At 40.1% G+C, this 22,891-nt stretch overlaps 2 protein-coding genes across 3 annotated transcripts; one reads left to right on the top strand and one right to left on the bottom strand.

Moving 5' to 3' along the window:
• Window positions 1-550: 550 nt before the first annotated feature.
• On the bottom strand, window positions 551-9,596 carry ubap1 (ubiquitin associated protein 1). The gene is made up of 7 exons (XM_042406892.1): window positions 9,420-9,596; window positions 5,846-5,894; window positions 5,580-5,704; window positions 4,628-5,443; window positions 4,331-4,489; window positions 3,682-3,783; window positions 551-3,475 (listed from the first exon to the last, which is right to left on the bottom strand). Exons 2-7 carry the CDS (start codon window positions 5,883-5,885, stop codon window positions 3,335-3,337), a joined length of 1,383 nt encoding a protein of 460 aa, XP_042262826.1. The 5' UTR covers window positions 5,886-5,894; window positions 9,420-9,596; the 3' UTR covers window positions 551-3,334.
• Window positions 9,597-11,180: 1,584 nt separating this feature from the next.
• Window positions 11,181-21,072, top strand: ube2r2 (ubiquitin-conjugating enzyme E2R 2). Of its 2 annotated transcripts, none has more exons than XM_042406926.1 (6): window positions 11,181-11,422; window positions 12,156-12,345; window positions 15,165-15,251; window positions 15,502-15,599; window positions 16,245-16,379; window positions 16,528-21,072. In XM_042406926.1, exons 2-6 carry the CDS (start codon window positions 12,169-12,171, stop codon window positions 16,811-16,813), a joined length of 783 nt encoding a protein of 260 aa, XP_042262860.1. In that variant the 5' UTR covers window positions 11,181-11,422; window positions 12,156-12,168; the 3' UTR covers window positions 16,814-21,072. The 2 variants fall into 2 exon arrangements, with proteins under 2 accessions (XP_042262860.1, XP_042262859.1); XM_042406925.1 differs by having other exon boundaries at window positions 11,182-11,823.
• The last annotated feature ends 1,819 nt before the right edge of the window (window positions 21,073-22,891 follow it).

Genomic DNA, 22,891 nt, shown 5'->3' with positions numbered 1-22,891 from the left:
CTATTATGTAGGTCACATACTGTACCCTGGCATGGCTACAATTTTTATTTTGAGTATTTCTTAAATACCAGCATTAAGGACTTCCTAGTAGCCACCTTGATTTTTTTAGGTTATAGGAAAGCAATCATATGTTTTATTATTTTGGGCACTACCTCCAGTAGGATCTTAATTTGAAACAGTCGACAATAAAATCTTCTCAGTGTATTTACTCTGGTGGGATCAGGCAGGACATATATGGCCTCTATTTTCTTGCATATTAGTCTTTTTTTCTGCTGACTAGGCTGCTGGCAGTTGGACGTTTCCAGTTGCCACTGACAATACCTGGATGGACAATCATCCATTTGTATTGTTGCCATCTTGTCAACTGAACAAACAGAATAAAAATGCAGTGTATTTGCTGTGGAAGACAGAAAAGGAGGAGCAGGAGAGTTGAGCTTCCTCACCAGCTTTATGTCAACACATTTAATCTGTTGTGATCATACTTGAGAAAATGACCATTATAAAATTAAGCTCAAAAAGCAACACCAGCAACAATCAACAGTCTCACCACTGAAAAGATGTAGACATTTAATCATGTGGAACTTCCAAATCATTCAAGGGGAAATTGGACATTTTGCAAATCACATTTCAAGAGCCTGGGAAAGAACACTCAGCTCACCCACCGTTTAATATACTATTAAGATTAGATTCATTAGAGCCCTGTGTTCCATTATGTGATGACTTAGAAGAGGCTCTGATGTACAAACCCTTAAACTTGATCCCCCAAATAAGCTAGTTGCATTTAATCCCCACACAACTAGATCATCACAGAAATGGGAGGAGGAATTGATGGAGAAGGTCCAGAACCACCTATACTGCATTCATGCCAATTTGTGTGGCTGTTGGAGGAGCGGTAAGTGGACATCAGCTTGCTTTATGCATGATAAAGGAAACCATGCACAAGTTATGTATGGAGACAATAATACCACTTATGTGTCTGTAAGGTAAGAGTACTTTTTACCTCTTTTTATCACAGTAAATCAAGAAGAAAGGCAATTAAAAAACAGAACTAGAGCAAAACACATTTGTCTATCATAATGTGAACCACATATCAGACTTAAAATATTGGCTGAAGTGTGGATACTAGGTCAAACATCTCACCTTGCTCATATTTTAAATGCCTACAGCGAATGTGCAAGCAAACTGTACTAATAGCACAACAGAACTGCTAAAATTGGACTGAAGGACAGATTTATAATGTGTGTCACTTGAGGAAACACTAGGATGTGTATTGGGGATGCTCTCTAACCACAAAGAAAAGGAGAAAGCCACCAATTTGAACTGTCCAGTTGATACTGTATATTCTGCAGATTTAATATTCTGCAGACTAATATTTTCTATCAAACAAGTAAAATATGATCTGCTTTGGCAACAAAATGCACTATGAAAACATTTGTCAAACTAAAATAGACTGGTGATTAGAAATGTTCTCTTTGTATTTGTGGAACAGAGGATTAAGTATTAGATCTGCACAAGGAAAGTAACAAGTTCTCAAATTTCGCTAACTTTAAGCCCTTTATCTGTTACCATGCATTTTACGATCCCCATCAATTCTACAGAGGTCAAGATTATGGAAGTTTCTGCCATATTTGCCCTTTGGTGCAACTGAGCAGACATGCTTCGTAAACATACATAGCATTTAACTCAAGAGACCCAGCAACACATACTATAAAAATAAAAGGATCTTGGTCATCTTTTAAACAAATAGCAAATCACCCAACTGGAAAATGCTTTTAACATGTGGAGACTAAACCTTTTTTTTTTTACTTTTCATTTAAGACAGCAGAGATGCCAACAAACCTCAAAATAAAGATGAACACTCACTTCTTATTCCATGTGAGAGAAAAAAATACATACAGACAAGTCAACAACCTAAAGTCATGTTTGATTAGATTTTGTGGCATGAAGTCCAATGACAGAACGAATGATAGAAATCACTGAAATCAAACCTTTCCATCCAAATTTCCAGCAAGGCTTGAGGACCATTCCTTATCTCCCAACAATTACTGTGGCTCAAAGTGCCAGTCAACAGTCACACAATATGAAATGTCTCTATTGCACTGTGATGTGGCTGAAAAAGACAACCATACACTTACTTTTTTTTTTTTTTAACCACTCACCCTTTTCCAGTCTGCAAACAGAAGTCCATGACAGTTAAAAGTGTCACTTTTGTAAGTTAACATATCTTACATTATCATATCAAACTCTACATTTTTAAATGAAAGTGTCAGTGTACTATTTTAAATAAGTTGATAATTAAGAAACGTGTGTGTGCACGCCTGTGCAGTATGTGACACGTCTGTGTCAGCGGGGTATAGGATATTTCTTATATATTTCCTACAGGGGGACTTCCCCCATCTCTCCCCCCTTCTTTAGCAGGTGATTCCAGTGCAGGTTGAAGAGCGTACTGGGGCAGTAGTATCTCTTATGTTCTGAGTTATAATGACAAAGGAGCTATTATGCAATTTCTAAAACAGAAAGCAAAGAGATGGAAATCTTTACACTGACATGAAAAAGTGCCCAAATGAACAGAAAAAGACATGAATGAATGAATGAATGAATGAATGAATGAATGAATGAATGACTGAATGAAAGCATTAAACAGCACAGAACCAGGTGCAGGGCACCAGCACAAAGAGGGCACTTCTTGAGGGTCAGTTCTCTGTCTGGTGACAGTGCCTTTGTTTGTTTTTTCCTCTCTTTTTATACTTCTGATGTTTGCTGATGTTTCAAGGCCCCTGTCCCCTCCACCATGTACTAGGTCTGCATTGAGCAGTGGAAGATGGCAGCTTAGTTGTTAAGGAGTTTCAGGAGTTCAAACTTGTTTTTCTGTGATGCACACACACATCACCAGCTCCTCTCCATTCGGTCCTGCAGCTTGGCCCGCAGTGAGATAAGCACTTCCAAGTGGAAGCAAATCAAAATGGTATCAAAAGCGCCGCTGCCCAATTCTTCCAGCTCTTCTTTCCCAGCTCAGTCATTCCTCACATTTTTGAATACCCCAGCAGAACCAAATCCTGGAATCTAACCCCAGGATTTATTAGGGAAAAAAAACACCACCATGAAGTATTGTTACACTTTGACCCCTCCACTCTAGGCACATAGTCTTTAAGAAGTGCTGAGACACAATACGTTTTAGCACAGAGAGAAATATAAGTGTCTCCCAGCTGTCCCTTCCACAGCCGAGGCAAGGGCAGGGCATGGTGTGATAGGGTAGGCAGAAGGAAAGGGGCTGTGTTGGGTGGTAGCGGGAGGCAAGCCCTTGGCTGGGCTTTGGTTGACTGGTTAGCTTGGCTCAGCTTGCTGCAGCACGAGCCATCAGGTCCTCCAGAGCCTTGTCCTGGTCATTGTTGTGGACCAGCAACACCTCTTTGATAGCATCCCGCTCAAATCCCATCTCGCCAAATCTCGACATTAGCTGAAGGAACTGCAAGGCCTGGTGAGGACGAGAAAAATGTTAATATGTAATATTACATAACCTATACATTCTGGCTCAGTTACTGAAAGAACAGGTGGTCTTTCTTATTTCAAAGAAAATGTTCTCTAGCTTTCCAGTGATTCGACATATTAACTTAAAAACACAATGTGTGAACTTTTGTTTTTCTTGAGATGTTCTGTTACCTACTGGCCAAAAGTACAAACCTTTTCCTCTGAGCATTGGTACATCTCTAAACATTCCTCCACTGCACTTGCATCAAAGCCCCGCTCACACAGACGTCCATGGACAAACAGATAATCCAGTACCTTAGACAAACAATAAGCACGTTTATTATGTCTCTGCTTTGATCACATTGTTACTGAAGCTTAAATTACATTCAGTTACACAAATGACAAATAAAAGGCCAATGGGATGTGGCTAGTTTTATTTTGAGAAAATAAAGGAGGTTAAATTGTGGATAGGAATTACCTAATAACAATCTATATCTATATATATTCGTTTATTGCCCTCTTTCTGCTGTATGTGCCCGACATCTTAAGAAGTTATATGCCCAATGCTAGTTCATCATTTAAAACCAGCAGCTACAAATGATATCTGGCATATATCTGAGTCCACATGACCCGTTATGTTGTGTTGTTATTTTATCCCACACGACTTTCACGACAACAACAGACTGTACGATGTGAATGCAACACCTTTATTTTAAGTTAAGGCTATATTTACACATGTACCACATTGATGTTTCAATGAACACAATAACACAAGAACAAAAACAATGAAAATGTTAACCAAGTCATAGAGAATATACTAGGAATCCAAATTTCTGCGCATTGGGGTGAGAGGGAGTCGCACCTGCTCCACGTTCTGCCCTTGTCTCTGCATGGCCCGTAGGACGCCCTCATAAGAATAACCCATGCCCACAAGGGTTTCCACACACTGCCGCTCACTAGGGGTCATGCTGAGCAGGGCACCGCCACACGGCAGACCAGCAGATCCTGTCCCCAGGTTGACCTAGTGTAGAAACATCAGTGAATGTCAATGAGGTTCAGAGATTCCTTATTTACATTCTCCAGTTTATCTGTATAACTATATCCCTCATAAACTATGCATTCTGTTAGTAGGGTACGCAAAATGTACTCTCATACTTACTGGTTTTGGTGCACCGCTCTTGGTGTTGCTGGGTGGCTTAGGAGCAACAATGACTTGCGTCTTGGGTACAGTTGGCGGACTTCCATTGGGTAGGTTCTGTCGTGCGGCAGGGATGGGTGCAGAGAGTGGTTTGTACCTCACTGGGTCAGAGTCAGAAAGCTTGGGAAAACTAAGAGAGCGGATGTTACAGGGTCGATCATCTGTGTCAAACCCTGCTCTCCCAGGATGCCCAACTCTGTCCATGTCCAGCAAGGAAACCAACCCGTTGGGTTTGTGGGCGAAGCCAGGTTTGGATGATAGGCTGGTGTTGGTGCTGGGAGGAGACGGGCTGTTTCCACGTGACGCTGACCCTGGCTGGGAGACCTCTGGTGGGGATACAGAAGGAGGAGGTTGAGGTTGGGGCTGGCTCTGGAGAATGTTCCTGAGCTCCTCCTTATCGTCCAAAGTTTTGAGCTCCAGCTTGTCAAAGGGGTCCTCCTCCCGCTCAAAGTCAGCTAGGTTGAGGCTGTGTGGCTGAGGAGTGCTAGGTTGGGTTTTCCTGGGGCCAAGGCTTGGTGCCGGCAGTGGAGTGAGGATAGCGTTATGTCTCAGTCCCGCCAGGACGGGGTTCAACGCCGGTGGTGGAGGGTCCTGGTCGTCTGCAGCAGACAGGGGTTTCTTCCCTCCACCACCATCAATGTCCTGAGCCTTAGCCAAACATTCCCTGTTCTCTGCTTCCTGCTTGGCTGCTGCCTCTTCTGCTCTGGCCTCTGCTGCTCTGGCCTCAGCCAGTTCAAACCCCCAGCGCACACTACGCTTCTCCAGAGAGAAGTCATACTGAAAGGAAGAATGGGGATGATGGGCAAAGTAAGGAAATAGAGTAAGAGAGAAAAAACAGAATTATGAATATAAGAGCCACATGATATTACAACTCCAGCTTAACACAACACAACTCTCTCTGTATGTCACTTACCTGTGTGTCCACCAACAAAGAGCCACAGTCTGGCAGACAGAAGCCAACAGGCAGTCCCACTTTGGCTGGGCAGCGGAACTTTTCATTGATCTTGAAGGGAACATCATCAAGGTAGCTGATGGGTCCTGAATTAAAATAAAAAGTGAGCATATGCTAGTAGAGCAGACACTGGAACCACAGACACCAGCAGACCATGAACCTACTACTCACACCTCAGTATGGCCAAACAGTTAAACAGGAAAATAGTGTTAAAAATAGCCCCTCACCATTGTTGTATGTATCTGATCCAGACTTCCTCGCAGCCATTTAGAGACTCTGAAAAAAGACATTAGTACATCACTTAGTGAACAGCAGGAGTGCCATGTTTTTTTAAAAATGACGAAGAAAGTTGATGATTATAAGTCATATGTCAATGTGTAAAAACACACCATGATTAAACAGTATGAAAACAGCCAAAGGTAAATTTTTCCAGTCCTGCTTCTCAGTCCTGCGTGTTTGTCACGGTAGTTTCTAATATTTACAGTTTATCTTTCACTGAGCCTAGAATTTGGTCCTACACAACAGTTTAAATCGAAGCATGAAAGCAAAGACACTTTCTCACATGGCAGCGCAAATAGTCCCTTCTATTCAAATTATAATTCTTCACTATTCCATTGGCTTTGCACATTCCGCTGCTTTGAATCTTAAGTCACATAATCCGTTATTTGGTCATGCCGTGCAACAATGCCTGACATTATCAACATAGAGAAGCCACTGTTCTCCCATCTGCTGAACACAGACCTTTGATCTGTGTGCTGGTGTAGACCAATGTTCAGCAGAAAAAGTGATAAATTTGATCCACTTATACAACTGAAAGGGGCTGATTTGTTAGAAAAAGTACTTAAATCAAATGGCTCACGATCAGGTTGCTAGTACTGACTACCCCACTGAAAATCAACACCCTACAATACAGCTCTCTCTCAGCATCAAAAATGAAAATGAATGACTGGGGAAGACATTTGAACATCTAGCAAGCCAAAGAAAGACAAAAACCTTTCTCATGAATTTGTGGGATCAAACTAGTACTAAAAAGGAAAGTGGATATTGGTCTTGGACTCACATGACTGCAGCTGGGTTGCTCTGTGTCTGTTGGACATGTAGGTGGTTAACAGGTTACTTACACAATAACCATAAACAGCTGATAATCCAATACTATAATGCTCAGTTTGAAGTGTTTATGTCCCCCAGCTGTCAAAAAATGCTTAATGCAGCTTTAATGCTGATATAATTGAGTGAGACATGACTATAGTCATAGATTCACTTACAGATTAACAGTTTAACCATCATCACTGTATTAGGAAAGGTTTCACCAAAGAGAGATCAATACTGTGTGGCTAAAATATAGCTATGTGATTTATTATAGTCCACTTGAAGTTATTCTCTAGCACGAAAGGTTCTAAAAGCTTGGACATAAAAAATAATGTTATCAGCCTATCCCTACTAGTAATATTGTTTCATTTAATGCCTTCTGTTGAGAATATAAAATGATTAGCAATAAACCAGTCAGTAATACATTGCAATCTGCTAAACATTTCCAGTACCGGTCATAAAAAGCCCCAGGCTCTCAAATACTCCCTTCAGACAGTGACTCCTGTGTGTGTCAGTCTGAACAGGGTAGAAATGACCAGCAGCACACATGAGGAAATCTACACTTTTAAACACATCTGTGTAAAAATGCAACCAAAATACTTCATAGGTCACAGCCTCCTCAGTTTCTCAACAACTAGCCCAAACATATCTCCCATGTGCAAAAAAATGTAAGAAGGAGGTGGGAACTTATTTTCACTTAATATGGCAATGCCCTGTGATCGCACAATTCTGGCTTTGCACAATCTTGCATATGGAAATTAAATTGACTTTGTTGGGATTCTCGGCAGAAGGTTTTGATCCCCTCACAGTATACTCTCGTAACCAAACTATTGTTGCTAGCAAGATGATGTGTTTTGTTCCAGTGGATTGAAGACAAGCCCCCAGCAGTAACACAGTGGTACAGAGAATTTCACAAGGTTTTACCTATGGAAAGCTTCTCTACTACTTTAAAAGGGGGATGACACATATCTGGCAACCAGTTTTAGTTCATTTAGCATATTAAATTTCAGACTTACTACAGAGAGGTGGATTAACCTTCAGAGTGAATCCCATCTCATGAAATTATAGTGAATTGACATTTTACAAATGTCTCCTCTTTCCTATCCTCTTTCTCTGAAAACTAGCGACCTAATACTGGAATGCAGTAGATCTCTTTTTGTGTTACACAAGTCTTGTAATGTCTGTCGTTACATGGCTGTGATTCTTGATTTAGGTGTTGTCATGATTCTTTTTCGTTTTGTTTGGAGGTTTTGTTTTTCTTTCTTTGTTGGTGTAGGTTTTGTGTGTGTGTTTTGAAAATTATTAAATATATATTTAAAACATTTTTTAAAAATTGCAACCTACTGGCGTGCTACTTAAAATACACTCACATGAAAACTGGACACATCCACTGAAGATTAATCATCACTCAGCTCTCTGGCTCATCATGTATGAACTGGGAGTCGGGGCAACACATGATCAGGAGCTATCTCATGACGATGTCTTTGGCGCTTATTAAGCGTTAACTGATAGGAATTTGGTAGTTGACCTATAATTAGTAGCTTATTAGTAACGTTGTGTAACACCCATTCACCTTAAGTTGCCACTTGAAACTTTCAAACTTAACTCACACTTAGAGTACAGTTAAAATCAAGTTATCTTGTGTTAATATTAAATGTATCAGTGACAACAACACAGTAAGGCTTGTTAAGATAGTGAAAGTCCCCCTCCACTCAGAAAATGTGTTTATTTTCTTGTTCTTACAGTTGTTAAAGCTTCACTGTACAGAATGATGTAGATGCAGAGTTTGACACTTAAAGGTTGTTTTCAGATTCATCTGCTGAAAGTGGAAAGTTTCTCTGTGTTCACTGAAAATCCAATTTTAAGTGGTGGGCCTACTAGCATGATTGGTGACATCAAACTAGTTTGGAGTCAGTCGTGGTCAAATATTCAACTTACACAAGTGTGCTGTGTAAACTTGAAGCCTCCAGTGCACATACACTGAAAATTGACTTAACAGTGAAGTAGTAGACATCTTTCGTAAAGTAGTTACACATTTGAAATGAAATACATTTGCAGATTCACTGACTGGAATTTTTAATGAGGGAGAAGAAGTAGATGCCATTTTATGAATTTCAACATGGTAATTATACTTTTTTTTGTAGAAAAACGACATTAGACACACATTATTGTAAACTAGAGTATTTCTGTATGTCTTAATACATGTGTGGATGGGAATTTAAACTAAATGAGGAGTAGCTTCACGGAAGCTACATGGCTTCTAACTTAAAACGATAACGAAAGGAACTGAATTAACTGTACTTCGTCACATTTACAGATAAGTTAACTTTAAATAGCTAAGCCCCAACTATCACGTATGACTCGTAATATCGCCAGCAAATGAACTGAAGCACGACATAATCATTAGCTGGAATCACTTAAGTTATTGATGGCGTTAATTAGCAACAAGCTAAGCTATTACTGTATTTCGTTACTCCTCGCTCACGGCGCTAACAGCCAACGCACAGTGACAGTTTAGATAAGGATTTGGTATTAGTGTGGTATTAAGGTCGAATAAACGGATTCATTAACAGTCACCATCATGTTTTTTTAAGGGAGAAAGCTGCCGTACATGCTAACACACTTAGCTTCGGCCTGACTGTAACGTTATGTGTCTGCTGCCACCGCCCTGAAACTAACCTGCGCTAACACACAAACACAGACTCCTCTCACCTGTATCTGCTCCGTCTTCTTCTCTCAAAATCCAAAACGACGTCTCGTCGAGGTGACACTCCAATTTTAAACTAGCCTGCGAACGAGTTTTATTTATACTGAAGTCTCTTTCCTGCTTCAACGTGGGACGCCATCTTGATTTGTCAAGCCTCCTTCCCACTGGTTCCTGTCTGACGTCACTCACCTAGATGACGTCAGAACATCACAAAACTACCTCCAGCTGTAGGAATCAGCAACAAAACAAAAAAAGAAGACACAAGTTACATCTATTTTATGAGTGTCAGTATACATCAGGATTGTGGAAAAATAGCATTATTTTTACACTCAAATCAACCATTCAATTAAACTGGAAGCCAATGATGTAATACTATACTATGAAAACAAAAACAAAAAAACAGGAAGTTTATCTGACTGTCAGTTATTAATTTTACTGGGAAAATTTCACATCCATAAATCCAAGTTCCCAAGGTGTCGCCGATCGTTTGAACTTTTCATGATTGAATTTAGAAAGTACCCTGAGTCTATCCAACTTATAAACAATAAGAAATGTGCACATACAGTTAGTATGTATGTGGGTGGGGGGTTACTGCATGTCATCTTTATTGTAGTATTTGTTAGAAAAAAATCTATGATGGTGGTGACGATGGTGGTAAAAACAAAGAGTTTATTGGATTAACCGTTAAATTGCCTCATACCATTTTTTTATGCTGCCCTTTAATGTAATTCTCTTCAGTATTGTCTTTTCTCAGATAAGTGTATAATATCCTGCCACTAATATTTAAATCAACTTTGCAAAGAAACTATATATTTCTTTGTAATTGAATGTGGTTGTATTATATTTTTATTTAGTTAATCACTGTCTGAACAAGTCTTGGGGCCCTCAAAATGTCTGAATAGAGACTAAAGGCTAAGAGACATCGAGAGTAATCTTTCCAATTCTTTACCAAAGATCTACCTATTAAAACGGATTTATCTTCTTGACACTCTAGTAGACAGACCAACTAAACCTTACTATCTTATTCATTTCTGAAATGAAGTGGTCAAATTTAGAATATAATGCACCACTTAGGCAGCCACATTTTTAAAATCGGAAATGAAACTCCCAAAACCTTTGTTTATTTCAAGATGACAGCAGATAAGGGCACCACAGATGCAATCAATTAGGTTATAAAGATGATGTGGAAAGCTCATCCACTCATTGTTATCAGAACTGATTCTGACAAGCAGCAATGTCAAGTGTTAATCACCTTTTCCATGAACTCACAATCTCTAATGTAGCAATTTAAATAAAAGATGAACAGGAAATAAAAGGTAACAATAAGCTTCTATGACATTTTATTGATCAAAATGAAAATATATGTGTGTGTGTGTGTGTGTGTATGTGTGTGTGTGTGTGTGTGTGTGTGTGTGTGTGTGTGTGTGTGTGTGTGTGTGTGTGTGTGTGTGTGTGTGCCTTTATAGGGTTAGATAGGGTTAGGTTTAACTGTCAAAATATCTATTGTATATGTGATTGTTTTTAGATTTTATGTTTTGTTCAGCATATACATACATTCATATACATACATACATACATATATATATATATATACATACACACACACACACACACACACACACACACACACACACACACACACATATATATATATATATATGCTTTTATAGGGTTAGGTTTAACTGTCAAAATATCTACAATTGTGTAATAAACCCATTTGTGACTGTATTTAGGTTTTATGTTTTGTTCAGCAGCGAGTGCGCGCACGTCACGTTCAGACCCGTACGTGCTTTTACGTTCCGCAGACACGCGCAATGATAGCCGGAAGCATCGATGGGAGGAAAATAAAAATCGATTAAAACCACTGTAATTCGCGAGTGTAAAACCTCTCACTTTGTCCTTTTTCCGCGACCGTAGGCTCGAATTGATTGGCCTCTAACGCTGCCACTGAGACGGAGGGGACGGCAGAGAGCAGAAGAGCTGCTCCGTTTGAAACCAAGTTGCTCGGGTAAGAGGGTTTAGCTGACGTGTGGAGAAGTTGAGACTGCCAGAGAGCAGATAAACAAACATAAACACGCAGGGATCAGCTGAGCGCCCGTTTCCGAACCGAGCCAGCAGCGCGGAGAGATGTCAGGGGGAGCGAGTTTGCTCTTCTGCGCCCGAGAATGATCCGCAGGAGACGGTGACTTCACACTGACACTAGCTCCATGTCAACTGTCAACACTGGCACACAAAGAATCTCGGAAACACAACACGAGGACCAGCCATAGGCATTAGCAGAAAACCCACTGCTCCTGCCACTGTCTCTTTGTCAACACATAGCCAGGCTAGCATGGACAACCAATGACTTTACCCTCCAGTTTTCAGCTGTAACGAAACGAGTACCTATTACAGTGCAAGGAGACAGAGGTAAACACTTTTTTATTAACTTTGCTTGCCCCCCCAGTGAAGGGCCTGCGAACTAAACCAGTGATCTGAGCTAGCTTGGCAGGCCACATATCCTGTTTGTGTTTGAATGTTGTGTTCATTTTACCAGCTGAACTGTTATCTATTCAGATTTTTTGCTGTTTCTTTTTTATCCCAACGTTTTTCTAGAAAGACTCATGTCAGTGCCAACAAAGCTTACAGATTGTTGGTGTTTGTGAAACTGTAAGATATATTGGATTTTAAAGATACCTGACTGTATCATTAAGCCCATGATTTTTTTTTCTTTCCTCCTGACCTGTGGCCACTGGTGTCAGAAGTGGGATTAACATGGCCCACCAGGCAACCCCTAGTTCCCAGAAGGCCCTGATGATGGAGCTGAAGTCTCTGCAGGAGCAGCCAGTGGAGGGTTTCCGCATCACACTGGTGGAGGAGTCTGACCTCTACAACTGGGAAGTGGCCATCTTCGGGCCCCCCAACACCCTGTATGAGGGAGGCTACTTTAAGGTGGGACAGAAACTTTCTAATAGCTAAAGGTCAGAAAATGATGAGGTCAGAAAGCAGGCGACATGTTTAGTTAATAAGATGCATTCATAAAGTTAATTTAGATGATGCAGCAGCGTATTATAAATATGTTGTATAGTTCAGGGGTGCTCCTGTGTACATGTGTCCTTCTGAAGTAGGATACATATCTAGGTAATTCACTGCTAATATGTCAAATCATGTAAAGTCTTTTTAAAACTATATTCCAGCAATGACCTGGCTCACCTCTACCTGCTCACCACCCTTTTTTGTAATCTTACAGTCCTCTGAGCAAACCCTGTATTTCTTCTTTAAAAAAAAAATTCAGTCTTCCTTCCCTGTCCCTCCATTCTCCTTGTCCAGCCTCCTCCCCCCTCGCTGTATGATGGTTGTGCCTCAGATGGCTATTTTTAGCTGTGAGACCGATATAAATGGCACCTCAGCGCAGAGAAAGAGTAAAAGAGAAGGGCATGATGAGATTCATCTTTCTTTCTTTCATGTTACTTATTCAGTGAAACATCCAGAAAGCTCAGTACAGCGAGACGCCGCGTTCAAGTCAGGACAATGCAGATGTGATGCCGTAGCCTTCCAGGAAGGCCAGAATAATACAGAGCAGGTGTTTTCTGCGCTCTACTCTTATATCTTGTTGATTATGTTATGTTTTGCCTTTACGGTGACATCTATCTGTTATCTGTAGTCAAGTCAAATCATTTTTGTTTTTTAAATCCCTGAATCATAAGTTTGTTTCAGAGGGTTTCACAATCTGTACAGCAGCATACAGGCACCTTCTATCATTAGACCTTCAGTTCAGATAAGTTCACACACCATTTTATCACAGGAAAGGAAAAAAGGAGAAACCTCAAGAGCCAACAGATGATAGATCTCTTCTTCCAGCACAGATAAACATGCAGTAGATGTTATAGGTACAGAGTAGACACAAGTGGCAGTAGTAGACTTAGAGTATGGAGGAATCTGTCCAGGGTCACGAGGGGGTTAGAGCTTATTCTAACGTACATTTTGTGAGAAGCAGTGAGAAGAAGTTTCTTATCTGTCAGACGGATAACAAACTCAGAGAAACAAACACATTTACGGGCAATTTAGAGTCTCCAGTTCACACCCTAGATGTCTTTGAAAAAGACATCTAACACAGAAGACAGAGTTTCTCTGGCCTACTGACAGGTCTGAACCCAGGACTTTGCTTTGAGGCTGTAGTGCTTAAACCTGAGCCACCTTGGCACCCATATAATGACATAAATAAATATAATTTTAACGCTGACTTGTTGAGTCTGGTATACGAGACAGGAATGCTCTGACTGTTTTAGTTCGGTGCTGGTGTAACTGACCTGCATTTAAATGAAATGTGGGTAATAGAGATTGACTAGTGTAGCAAATAAAGGGTTGATATTTGCCTTTAAAGTGAGCGCATATACATTTCATCATCTTTATTTCTGCTGCTGATTGCATGTCTTTTCTTTTTTCTGTTTCTAGAAAATTGACTGTGCCATTAAGCAGCCACCTACTACTGTTATACTAGTACTATGATATTAAACATTGAAACTCGTGTCAGTGTGTTATTATATCTGTCTGGTTCACGTCCCAAGGCTGCAGCAGTGTAGTGACTAGTTGTGGAGTAATGATAGTCCTATCTGAGCAGTTCAGTGAGAGCTGGGGTGGTGTTACACATGCACACCCAAGCCTACAAGCCTTTCACCTAGATAATTGCGCAATCATTTGGAAAGAAAACACAGAACCAGAAGCACCTTTAAGTTCATTTCTAGGTCTATTGTTTATTTCTAATTACTATTGATATAGATTATTGAAATACTCAACTGCTATGCAGTGTGATTCTAGCTGTGGCTGAATGTGTTATATATTTCTCTGTTGTTATGTTTTACATGTGAAAAGGAAGCCACTTTGTTGTTAGAGACTTGTTATTAGTCAACTTGCAAGGCTTGTCAGTCAAGAGAAGATGTGTTTTTATTGCATTACATTTTGTCATATCGTGCTAATCTTGACAGGATATTAAAAATCGCTGTATCAAATTTGGCTTTATTGAGGGTTCTTGAAAAAAACTCTGCACACTGTCAGGCACTTGTTCTCACTTTATTAACTGTTTAGATAATCGGATAATCGTTTTAGTCATTTCTATTTTAAGCACAAACACTCAAAATTTGCTGGCTGCAAAATGTGAGGATTTTATGCTTTTCTGTGTCACACATGGTAGTAAACTGAATATCTCTCGATATTTGGACAGTTGATCAGATAAAACAAGACATCTGAAGATGTAACCACGAGCTCTAAGGAATTACAACTGTCCATTTCCACTATTTTCTGACATTTTATAGACAAAAACAAACTACATTTCGTTATACAGTCTTGTGTTGTAAAAAGATAATGAATGAATCTTGAATATTAATTGATTAATCAAGAAAATAACCTGCAGATTCACTATAATGTAAACAATCGTTGTTGCAGCCCTAATTCAATCCTTCAACCTTTTGGTTTCTATTATCTGACACACCTGTCATTTAGACTTGTGTGCAGAAACTTTGAAGTAAATGTCACTCTTTCATGCATTTCACTTCATTTTTGTTTATTGAAGCATCACTGAAGAATTTTATTTCTCTCACCAGAAAAAGATCACAGACCTGAATGTATTTTTACGTAAAAAGTGTATTTTCTCACATTTCACATATCAATGTGTAACTCCAATCCCCAAAACATCATCTACCCCACAGCCTGAAAGGACTTACTAGACTGTCTGTTAACACATGTTGACTGTCAACTTCTGTTTACTTTTCCAGGCTCACATCAAGTTCCCAGTTGACTACCCGTACTCCCCACCAACCTTCCGCTTCCTCACCAAGATGTGGCACCCCAACATCTATGAGGTAAAACGTCTTTATATTTGTCACTGCTGATTTGGCATTTATATGGTTTTCTGCTTAATAAAACAAATTCACTCCTTTGTGACAAATGTTATACAGTGTATTTAGTTTGTGTGTTTGTTCAGTCACTCTTTTATTTAGTTTTATCAAGCTATCTTGCCTTTTACTGTATGTGGGTTAAATTACACACTGGCAAGTGAGGGATGTTTCTGCATCAGTTTGTTTGACTGTCAGTGGTTATCTCTCCCTCCAGAACGGGGATGTGTGCATTTCCATCCTGCACCCTCCTGTCGATGACCCTCAGAGCGGGGAGCTGCCCTCTGAAAGGTGGAACCCCACACAGAACGTCAGGTAATCTCTGCCGTACGATTTCTGCCTCTGTATGCACTTTAATCCATCCTACAGCGCAGACAGGCTGTCTAAATGGTCTTTTCATAGGCTCTCTGTTATTGTAATTATGATGTGGACATTGATGTCAGCCATGAAGTGCAATAAACTTGATTAAAACGACAGAACATAGAGTAAGAAAGGTGCAAGTAGAGGACTGGCCCCACTAGTCTATCAAAAGAAAAAGAAAAGAAAAGCATGAAAGGTCATGTGATGTACATACTGCATAAATGAAGATTATGTTTAATAAATGAATGGTGTAAATTAACAGTTCTCTGTGTTACATCTAAAGAACAAGACACTACTGCTGGGTAGCTTTAAGATTTTCTTTCAAATTAAGCACATCAACAAGATGCGTTTTTCTCCCAGACTAGAGGTAAAGTGCTGAGTTTGCATTTGAGAACCTGAGCAGATTGGGCGGAACATGTAATTGAGCTGCAAGGGGAAAGCGGTGAAGTAACGCCTCCGTCTGGGCCGGGATGACGGTGTACTACAGTTTCAAATTGCCTGTGCGCAGCTTTTCTTTGGGATGACGACAGAATCTGATATCGGAGTGTCCTCTTTTTTTTTTTTTTGTGCGCACATGTTTATGTGTTGTTCTCTCATCAGAACCATCCTGCTTAGTGTCATCTCTCTGCTCAATGAGCCCAACACCTTCTCCCCGGCCAATGTGGACGCCTCTGTCATGTTTCGTAAATGGAGGGACAGCAAAGGCAAGGACAAGGAGTATGCAGAGATTATCAGGTAAAACACAGTATGCATATTTCATCCATGTACACACAAATATACACTGTGCTTACACTCAAGACCTGCAGTGTGTTGCTGCCCTGTAATCAGAACAAAAATGTCCTTAACTTGGAAATACTTTATCTTTATTCCTATTTTGCTACAGGAAACAGGTGATGTCAACGGCGGCGGAGGCTGAGCGCGATGGCGTCAAGGTGCCCACCACATTGGCGGAGTACTGCGTCCAGACCAGGGTCCCCTCCCAGGACAGCAGTTCAGACCTTCTCTACGATGATCTCTATGATGACGACATGGAGGAGGAGGACGAGGAGGACGATGAGAGCGAGATGGAGTCCATAGGTGAAGCGGGGGGGATCAGCGCCGTGGAGGACGGTGGGACGTCCACCAGACATTACGACAACCAGGACGACTCTGGCAACGAAGACTCATGATGATCTGGATGATAACTGCTCCTTGCCAACTCCCCCCGCCACCCTCCTCCTTTTATGTGTTACTTTCTGTGTGTGTGTGTATGTGTGTGCGTGCGTGTGTGTGTGTTTGTATGTGCACATACAGTGGGGTCAAAAGTCTACTGCCAAAAACTTTTCATCATTTATTAAACTAATACAAATGACTTGTCAAATAACAGCTCTCAATACTATCATATAAGTTTTCAGCTAAAGTTTGTTGGTACTGTTTTCACTGAAAGTCAGATTTGGTGTTTCCACCATTTGCCTTAATTACAGCTTGCACTCTGTCTGGCAACAAACATTTTGCAGAGTTTGAGAATTGAAATTATTCCAGCAATGTTTAAGAGCACCCAGAGAGTTTTTAAATAGTCGCATTGATGAGGATCGATGGCACGCATTTGCAGAACAGAGCGGTATTTCTGTAGAGACGTGTTGCGCCGTTGTCTTCGTATTGTACTTTCATGCAACCAGCTCCTCATCCTATTCTGCAAGTTGTTTGGTTGCCACCATGAGGTTGAAACAAAAGTTTCTTCGAGTCTAGAGCAGTAAAATGTCAGTATTGTTCAGTCCACACTAAATCATCAGGACTCGTTTCATTGAAGAAGTGGTTTCCTACAGTTTGTTGGTCTTTTAACTATAGTTTAGTCAGAATAGGACTTCATTTGTTCCACTGGCTTTGTCTGTTGGATGCAGATGCAGTTCTGTCTCGTAAACATGCCAGCTTTATGCTCTGGTATTCAGTTGGTGCCATCTCTGTCCTGGTTTGGTTGAAAATTTCCTGATTTTTGTTTGTTTGTTTGTTTGTTTTCAAAATCTTTCCAGCCTGCATTTTACAGCCCTCTAAAAATAATATGGCTGCTTTGCAAAATTCTTTTGATAGACAAATTTTCAGGCATAAACAGTAATCATAATAACTATTAACAGTGTAGAAGGAGCATACATGGGTTCATATTTGAATGATACTTTACACAAGGCAAAACAACATTTTTAGAAAATCTTCCCATCACTTGTTTCCTACAGCAGTATTACAGTTACTTTCAAGCACTTTCCAAAGATAAAAAAAATACTTTTATCAGTTATTAGTAATGTATTGTTTTGAAAACCATCAGCTAAGTAAATAAATTGTCTTAGTTTTTGATAAATGATGAAAACAAACTGTCCTTGTGGTGGTCTCTTGAACCCCACTGTCGCTGGTCAGCTCTTTGTCTGGCGAGTCAACCTCGGTATTGTATGGTTTTGTGTTAAAAGACTCGCTCTATCCACCATGTCTTTCCTTGTCTCCTTTATGTTTTTTTTAAATGTTTATTTAGTTGACATTTTGTCCTCCTCGACTTGTGTCTTGTATTTTCTGGGCTGGTGCAGACAGTCTGGCTAATGGATGATTTAGTTTGGCTCATTAACCAGGCGATGAGCTGGCCGGCTTGTCCTGTCACCGTCCCATGGCAGAATACCTCTGTCCTGCTCACGCCTGTCTGTTCGACTTTGATGCAATCAACTTAAGACTTGCAAACCCAGGCTCTGCCGTGACTCACTCCACCCTCTTGGACCCACCTTCAGTAGTGTCCATCACAACTGCTCCCTTCACCATCCCTCAAAGTAAACTCATTAGGTTGGGGGTCAACAAGGTGAAGACCTTTTCTACCGTCGCCTCCTACACCTCTCTCTGCCTCTTAAACCTCAGGGCCTCAACAAGACTTTCACTGAGAGAGAAAAAAACAGTAAAAATAGAAACTTAACACACAAACTGCTCCTCACCTCCATTTTATTTCTGATTTTCTCTATCACTGGTGTTATTAGAGGGCAGAGAGTGACCTGAAAGTCTCTAATCTCACCGCCAGCAGAGTGTTGCTGTTGGTCCTGATAAGAGTCCTTTTAAGTTGTTTCCTTCTTGGTAGGTTAGACTCAAATGGAAAAACAAAAAAATCTAAATATGAACTAATGACTTTCTCCTCCAGACAATGCTCACATTATGTTGCTATAGATGTGAAAATGTTACATTTTTGCGCTGTGACTCCAACTTACGCTTAATGCAACTTAGTGAAAATTGGACGTTGTTACTGTGCTACACCACATCCAGAGTATGTTTATCGACAGGGACAAAATCAACATGCAGCTTAGCTACACATTAGCATTTGAATGAATATGACACTGATTGCCTGTTATCTGTGTGTGTGTGTGTGTGTGTGTGTGTGTGTTTGCGTGTGTGTTTGCGTGTGTGCGTGTATAGTTACATTTCCTATTCATCTATTGACTACAGTGTCTCTGTGGAATCAGTGCAGACTTCTGTCACTAGAGTGATTTTTGCCCAAATGACCTTTTGGACTTTGTCCAGTTGAGAAAACATTCAATGTGTGTTTGCACTGTGCTGTTTTGGGAGGTCTGAACTTGCTGAGGATTTGACTGATAAAAAAAAAAACACCCTCTGAGTATTAAACTTTTGAACACACAGAGCCGCATAATGTGACTAATATTACTTGTGTGGCATCAAGTAAACCATGAGTTCACACGTTAGAGATGCGTTTTATGGTTGTTGGTGTGAATCTGTTGACTTGTTCAACACAACAGCACACCGGACAAAGCTTTTGATTCCAATGGATGGATTTTATGCCAAGGAAACCAAGTACAACCCAACAACCATTAATTTTAAAGACTATGGAGCAATGGATGCATGTAAAGGATTTTCAAGCTGAAACTCTTTAAGAGATGCGTTTTGCATTTTAATGTGAAGCCAAAGGAGTGAAACTTTCCCCCTAGACCCTTTGCTTTGGAAACCCACAGAGACTGAATTCTGTTGAGGATGCGGAGAGACTAAAGGCAAGAGGAAATCCACTCCTAAACGGGATCTTTAAAGGATGTGATATCAAGGCACAATAGGAAGTGGGTAGATGTCAGAGATTCTGGACTTGGCTTCAGGTGGTCCCAATTTTTTTGTCCATTTCTCACCATATAGAAAATAAGTTAAGTCATAGTAAGTTAAGATAAGTACTCATTTCATGTGTGTCTGTTAAATATGAAGCTGCCACCAGCAGCCAGTTAGCTTAGCTTAGCACAGCATATAGACTGGAAGAAGGGAGAAGCAGCTAGCCTTGCTCCATCCCAAAGTGAACAAAACAGCCTACCAGGACCTCTGAAGCTCACTTATTAACATGTTTGACTTGTTTGAGTAGTCTGTACAAAAACTGAAATGTAAAAGTTACCATTTGTGATGGTATAGGGGCTTACAGGCCGGACTATTTCTTTGCCAGGAGCAGTGACTTCAGGTTGTCCCTAGTTTGTGTTATGCTAAGCTAACCGGCTCCTGGCAGTGACTTCATATTTAACAGACACACATGAGAGTGGTATCAATCTTTTCATCTAACTCTCAGCAAGAAAGCAAATAAGTGTATTTCCCAAATATTGATTTGTTGCTTTGAAACCAGGTTTTTCCCCACTACAAATTTGGAAATCGGAATCGTCATTGTTTCTATTTCTTAGTAAAGTTTAGGTGTAGTGTAGCCTGTATGATAGCAATTGACTGATGAGATTAGAGCTCTTCCATCTTAAAATCCTCCACTTTTTTTTACTTAAATGTATGCCTTGTTTTCCTACTGAGGGCAGATGGAAAAAAGCTAAGGAGGCCTTTCGAGTAAATTCCCAAACTCACCTTAAGAAATTATTCACTAAAAAGGGCCGCAGTCTAAGATGTTGAGATGTTATTCCATCCACACTGTTACATACAAAAAAAAACCCTGAATGAAATCATTTAGTTCATTTAATCTGTGTGTGTGAGCATGTGTGTGCACAAGTGTGTATTTTTTGAAGTGTGCACTGACGCTGTGAGATCCTCCTGAGGATGTCACAAGGTCACACACTTAATAGACTGACCTGAGTGTGTCCACAGTGCTACCACAATGTGTCCACACCTGTTAATGTTAATGCTGTCCTTGTTGGTTTCTTCTTTGATTCATTTTATTTTCTTCATCATTTTGTGTTTGTGAGGATGCAAATGTCACTCATAAAGTTTCTATTGTTAAAAAAAAAAAAAAAGCAAAAAAAAACAAAACAAAAAACAAAACATTGTTGGTTTTGTTTGCAGTATAGCTTTGATATCTGTTGCTAAGCCCACATGTCATGGAAAAGAGACAACACAGCAAGTTGGTTTTTGGAGTAAAATTAGAGGAGTGATATGCAAACTGAGGAATACCGTTATTGTGGTTAAGTTGGAAAATCATTCTAAATAAAACCAGTATTGAAGCCTGTCATTGAAGCCTGCTGAAAGGTTATTTTGCCATCCAAAAATAACGTCCCTGGTCTCTCTGGAGAATCCACAGACTTCACTGTGAGTGGTTTTCATTGAAAATACTTTTTAATAAGCCTTAATAACAGTTTGACATTGTTTCTGGGAAGTCACATTATCAGTACAGTTTATAAATGTCCATTTTCAAAGCAAAGAGCAGCAAAAACAATTCACCCCTAATGTCTTGAGTTCAAGGCAGAAAACCAAAACTATCTGGGTAGTTAAATACTACAAGTGGTAAAGGAGTATGTGTTTTCATAATTTGGGTGAACCGACCCTTTTAAAACCCTTGATGGCCAAACTTATTCCACATGGTCCATAATTGCAAGCTAATTAAAATGATTTATGACACTGAATGCATCTCAGTAATAAGACAACACATAAATTAACAAGTTGCAAAGTAAATGTTTGAACAGGAAGAGAACTGCTCATTTAAATTCAGAATAATTTGCACTCTTTTATTGTTTGGAGAGGAGTGTTTTTGCTCTGCCAGGCATAAAATTAATTACCGCTTCAATGATGCCAGATGGGTCTTAAAGCAACAGAGTGGACAACTGTTTTACTTTATTGTATTCTGTGTATATCTCATGAGAGTCAAACGACACAGGTTACCTGTGGGAACTTTTACTGACCAGTACCCAGAAGAAAAATGGCAGTTAATTAAAGTGAGCGATTCTATTCTGCTTAATGGGTTGGAGCACATTTTGTCTTTTTAATTACTTTTATTTCATCTCTTCAGCAGAGGCTATTAATATAATCTTGCAGCATCACCATGTCCTTGTACAGTGGGGTCCAAAAGCCTGAGACTGCTAGTCAAGATACTTCTATTTTGCATTTGTTTTGAATGTAATACTATTTTCATTACAAATGACAATATCAGCTTAAAAATTTGAGTGAAAAGCTGAAAAATGTACATGAATTTCATAATATCTTAGTATTTGGTATGTCCCCCTTTTGCTTTAATGACAGCATGCACTCGAGTTGGCATGGACTCCAGACTGCTCGGCTTCCTCAGTCTTCATGTGCCCCCCTTAAATGTTCAATGGGGTTGAGGTCAGGTTACTGTGGAGGAAAGTCCATGGCGGTCAGGACTTCTTGGTCCTCTTTGGTCTTCAAGTAGTTCTTACAAAGCTTTGAGGTGCGTTTGTAGTCATTATCCTGCTGCAGAATGAATCTTTATCCACAAAGATGCAAACCAGAGGGTACAGCATGTCTCTGAAGAACGGAGTGGTACTTCTCTGGGTCAGAGTGTAGTCTATTCGGTGCAGGTGTACAACTCTAGAGTACGCAAAACATCCAAAGACTTGAATATTCACACCTTATGTTTCACTGTGGGTTTGATACACTATGCTATCATTCTCTCTCATGTTCGTCTCCTTACATACACCCTTGTGTTACTGCCATACACCTCAAACTTGGATTCCTCAATAAGTAGAGAGTAGTGAAATGCTGGTATTTCTTAGCCCATCCAAAGCGTTTGGCCTCGTTCCCCCTCCTGAGAAGTGGTTTAGAAACTGCAACCTGTCCTCTGAGACCACTACAAGACAGCCTTCGTTTGACTGTACTTCTGCTGATTGGAGTCTTGCGTTCTTTATTTAGCAAATTGTGTATCTGTGATGAAGTTGCTTTTCTATCTCTTAGGGAACTAAGCTTGATATATTGATCTTCTATTGGTGTGGTCACTTTACCTGATCGTGCTCTGGATACAACTGATCCAGTTTCTCCAAAGCATTTTAGAATTCCATGCATCGCCCCCTTAGAAACCTTTAGTCTTGCCGTGATTT

Source organism: Thunnus maccoyii, chromosome 3, assembly GCF_910596095.1.
Source record: "Thunnus maccoyii chromosome 3, fThuMac1.1, whole genome shotgun sequence".
In the NCBI taxonomy this organism is placed as follows: Eukaryota; Metazoa; Chordata; class Actinopteri; order Scombriformes; family Scombridae; genus Thunnus; species Thunnus maccoyii.
The sequence above is the reverse complement of the archived record's forward strand: the minus strand, read 5'-3'. Positions and strand labels throughout refer to the sequence as shown.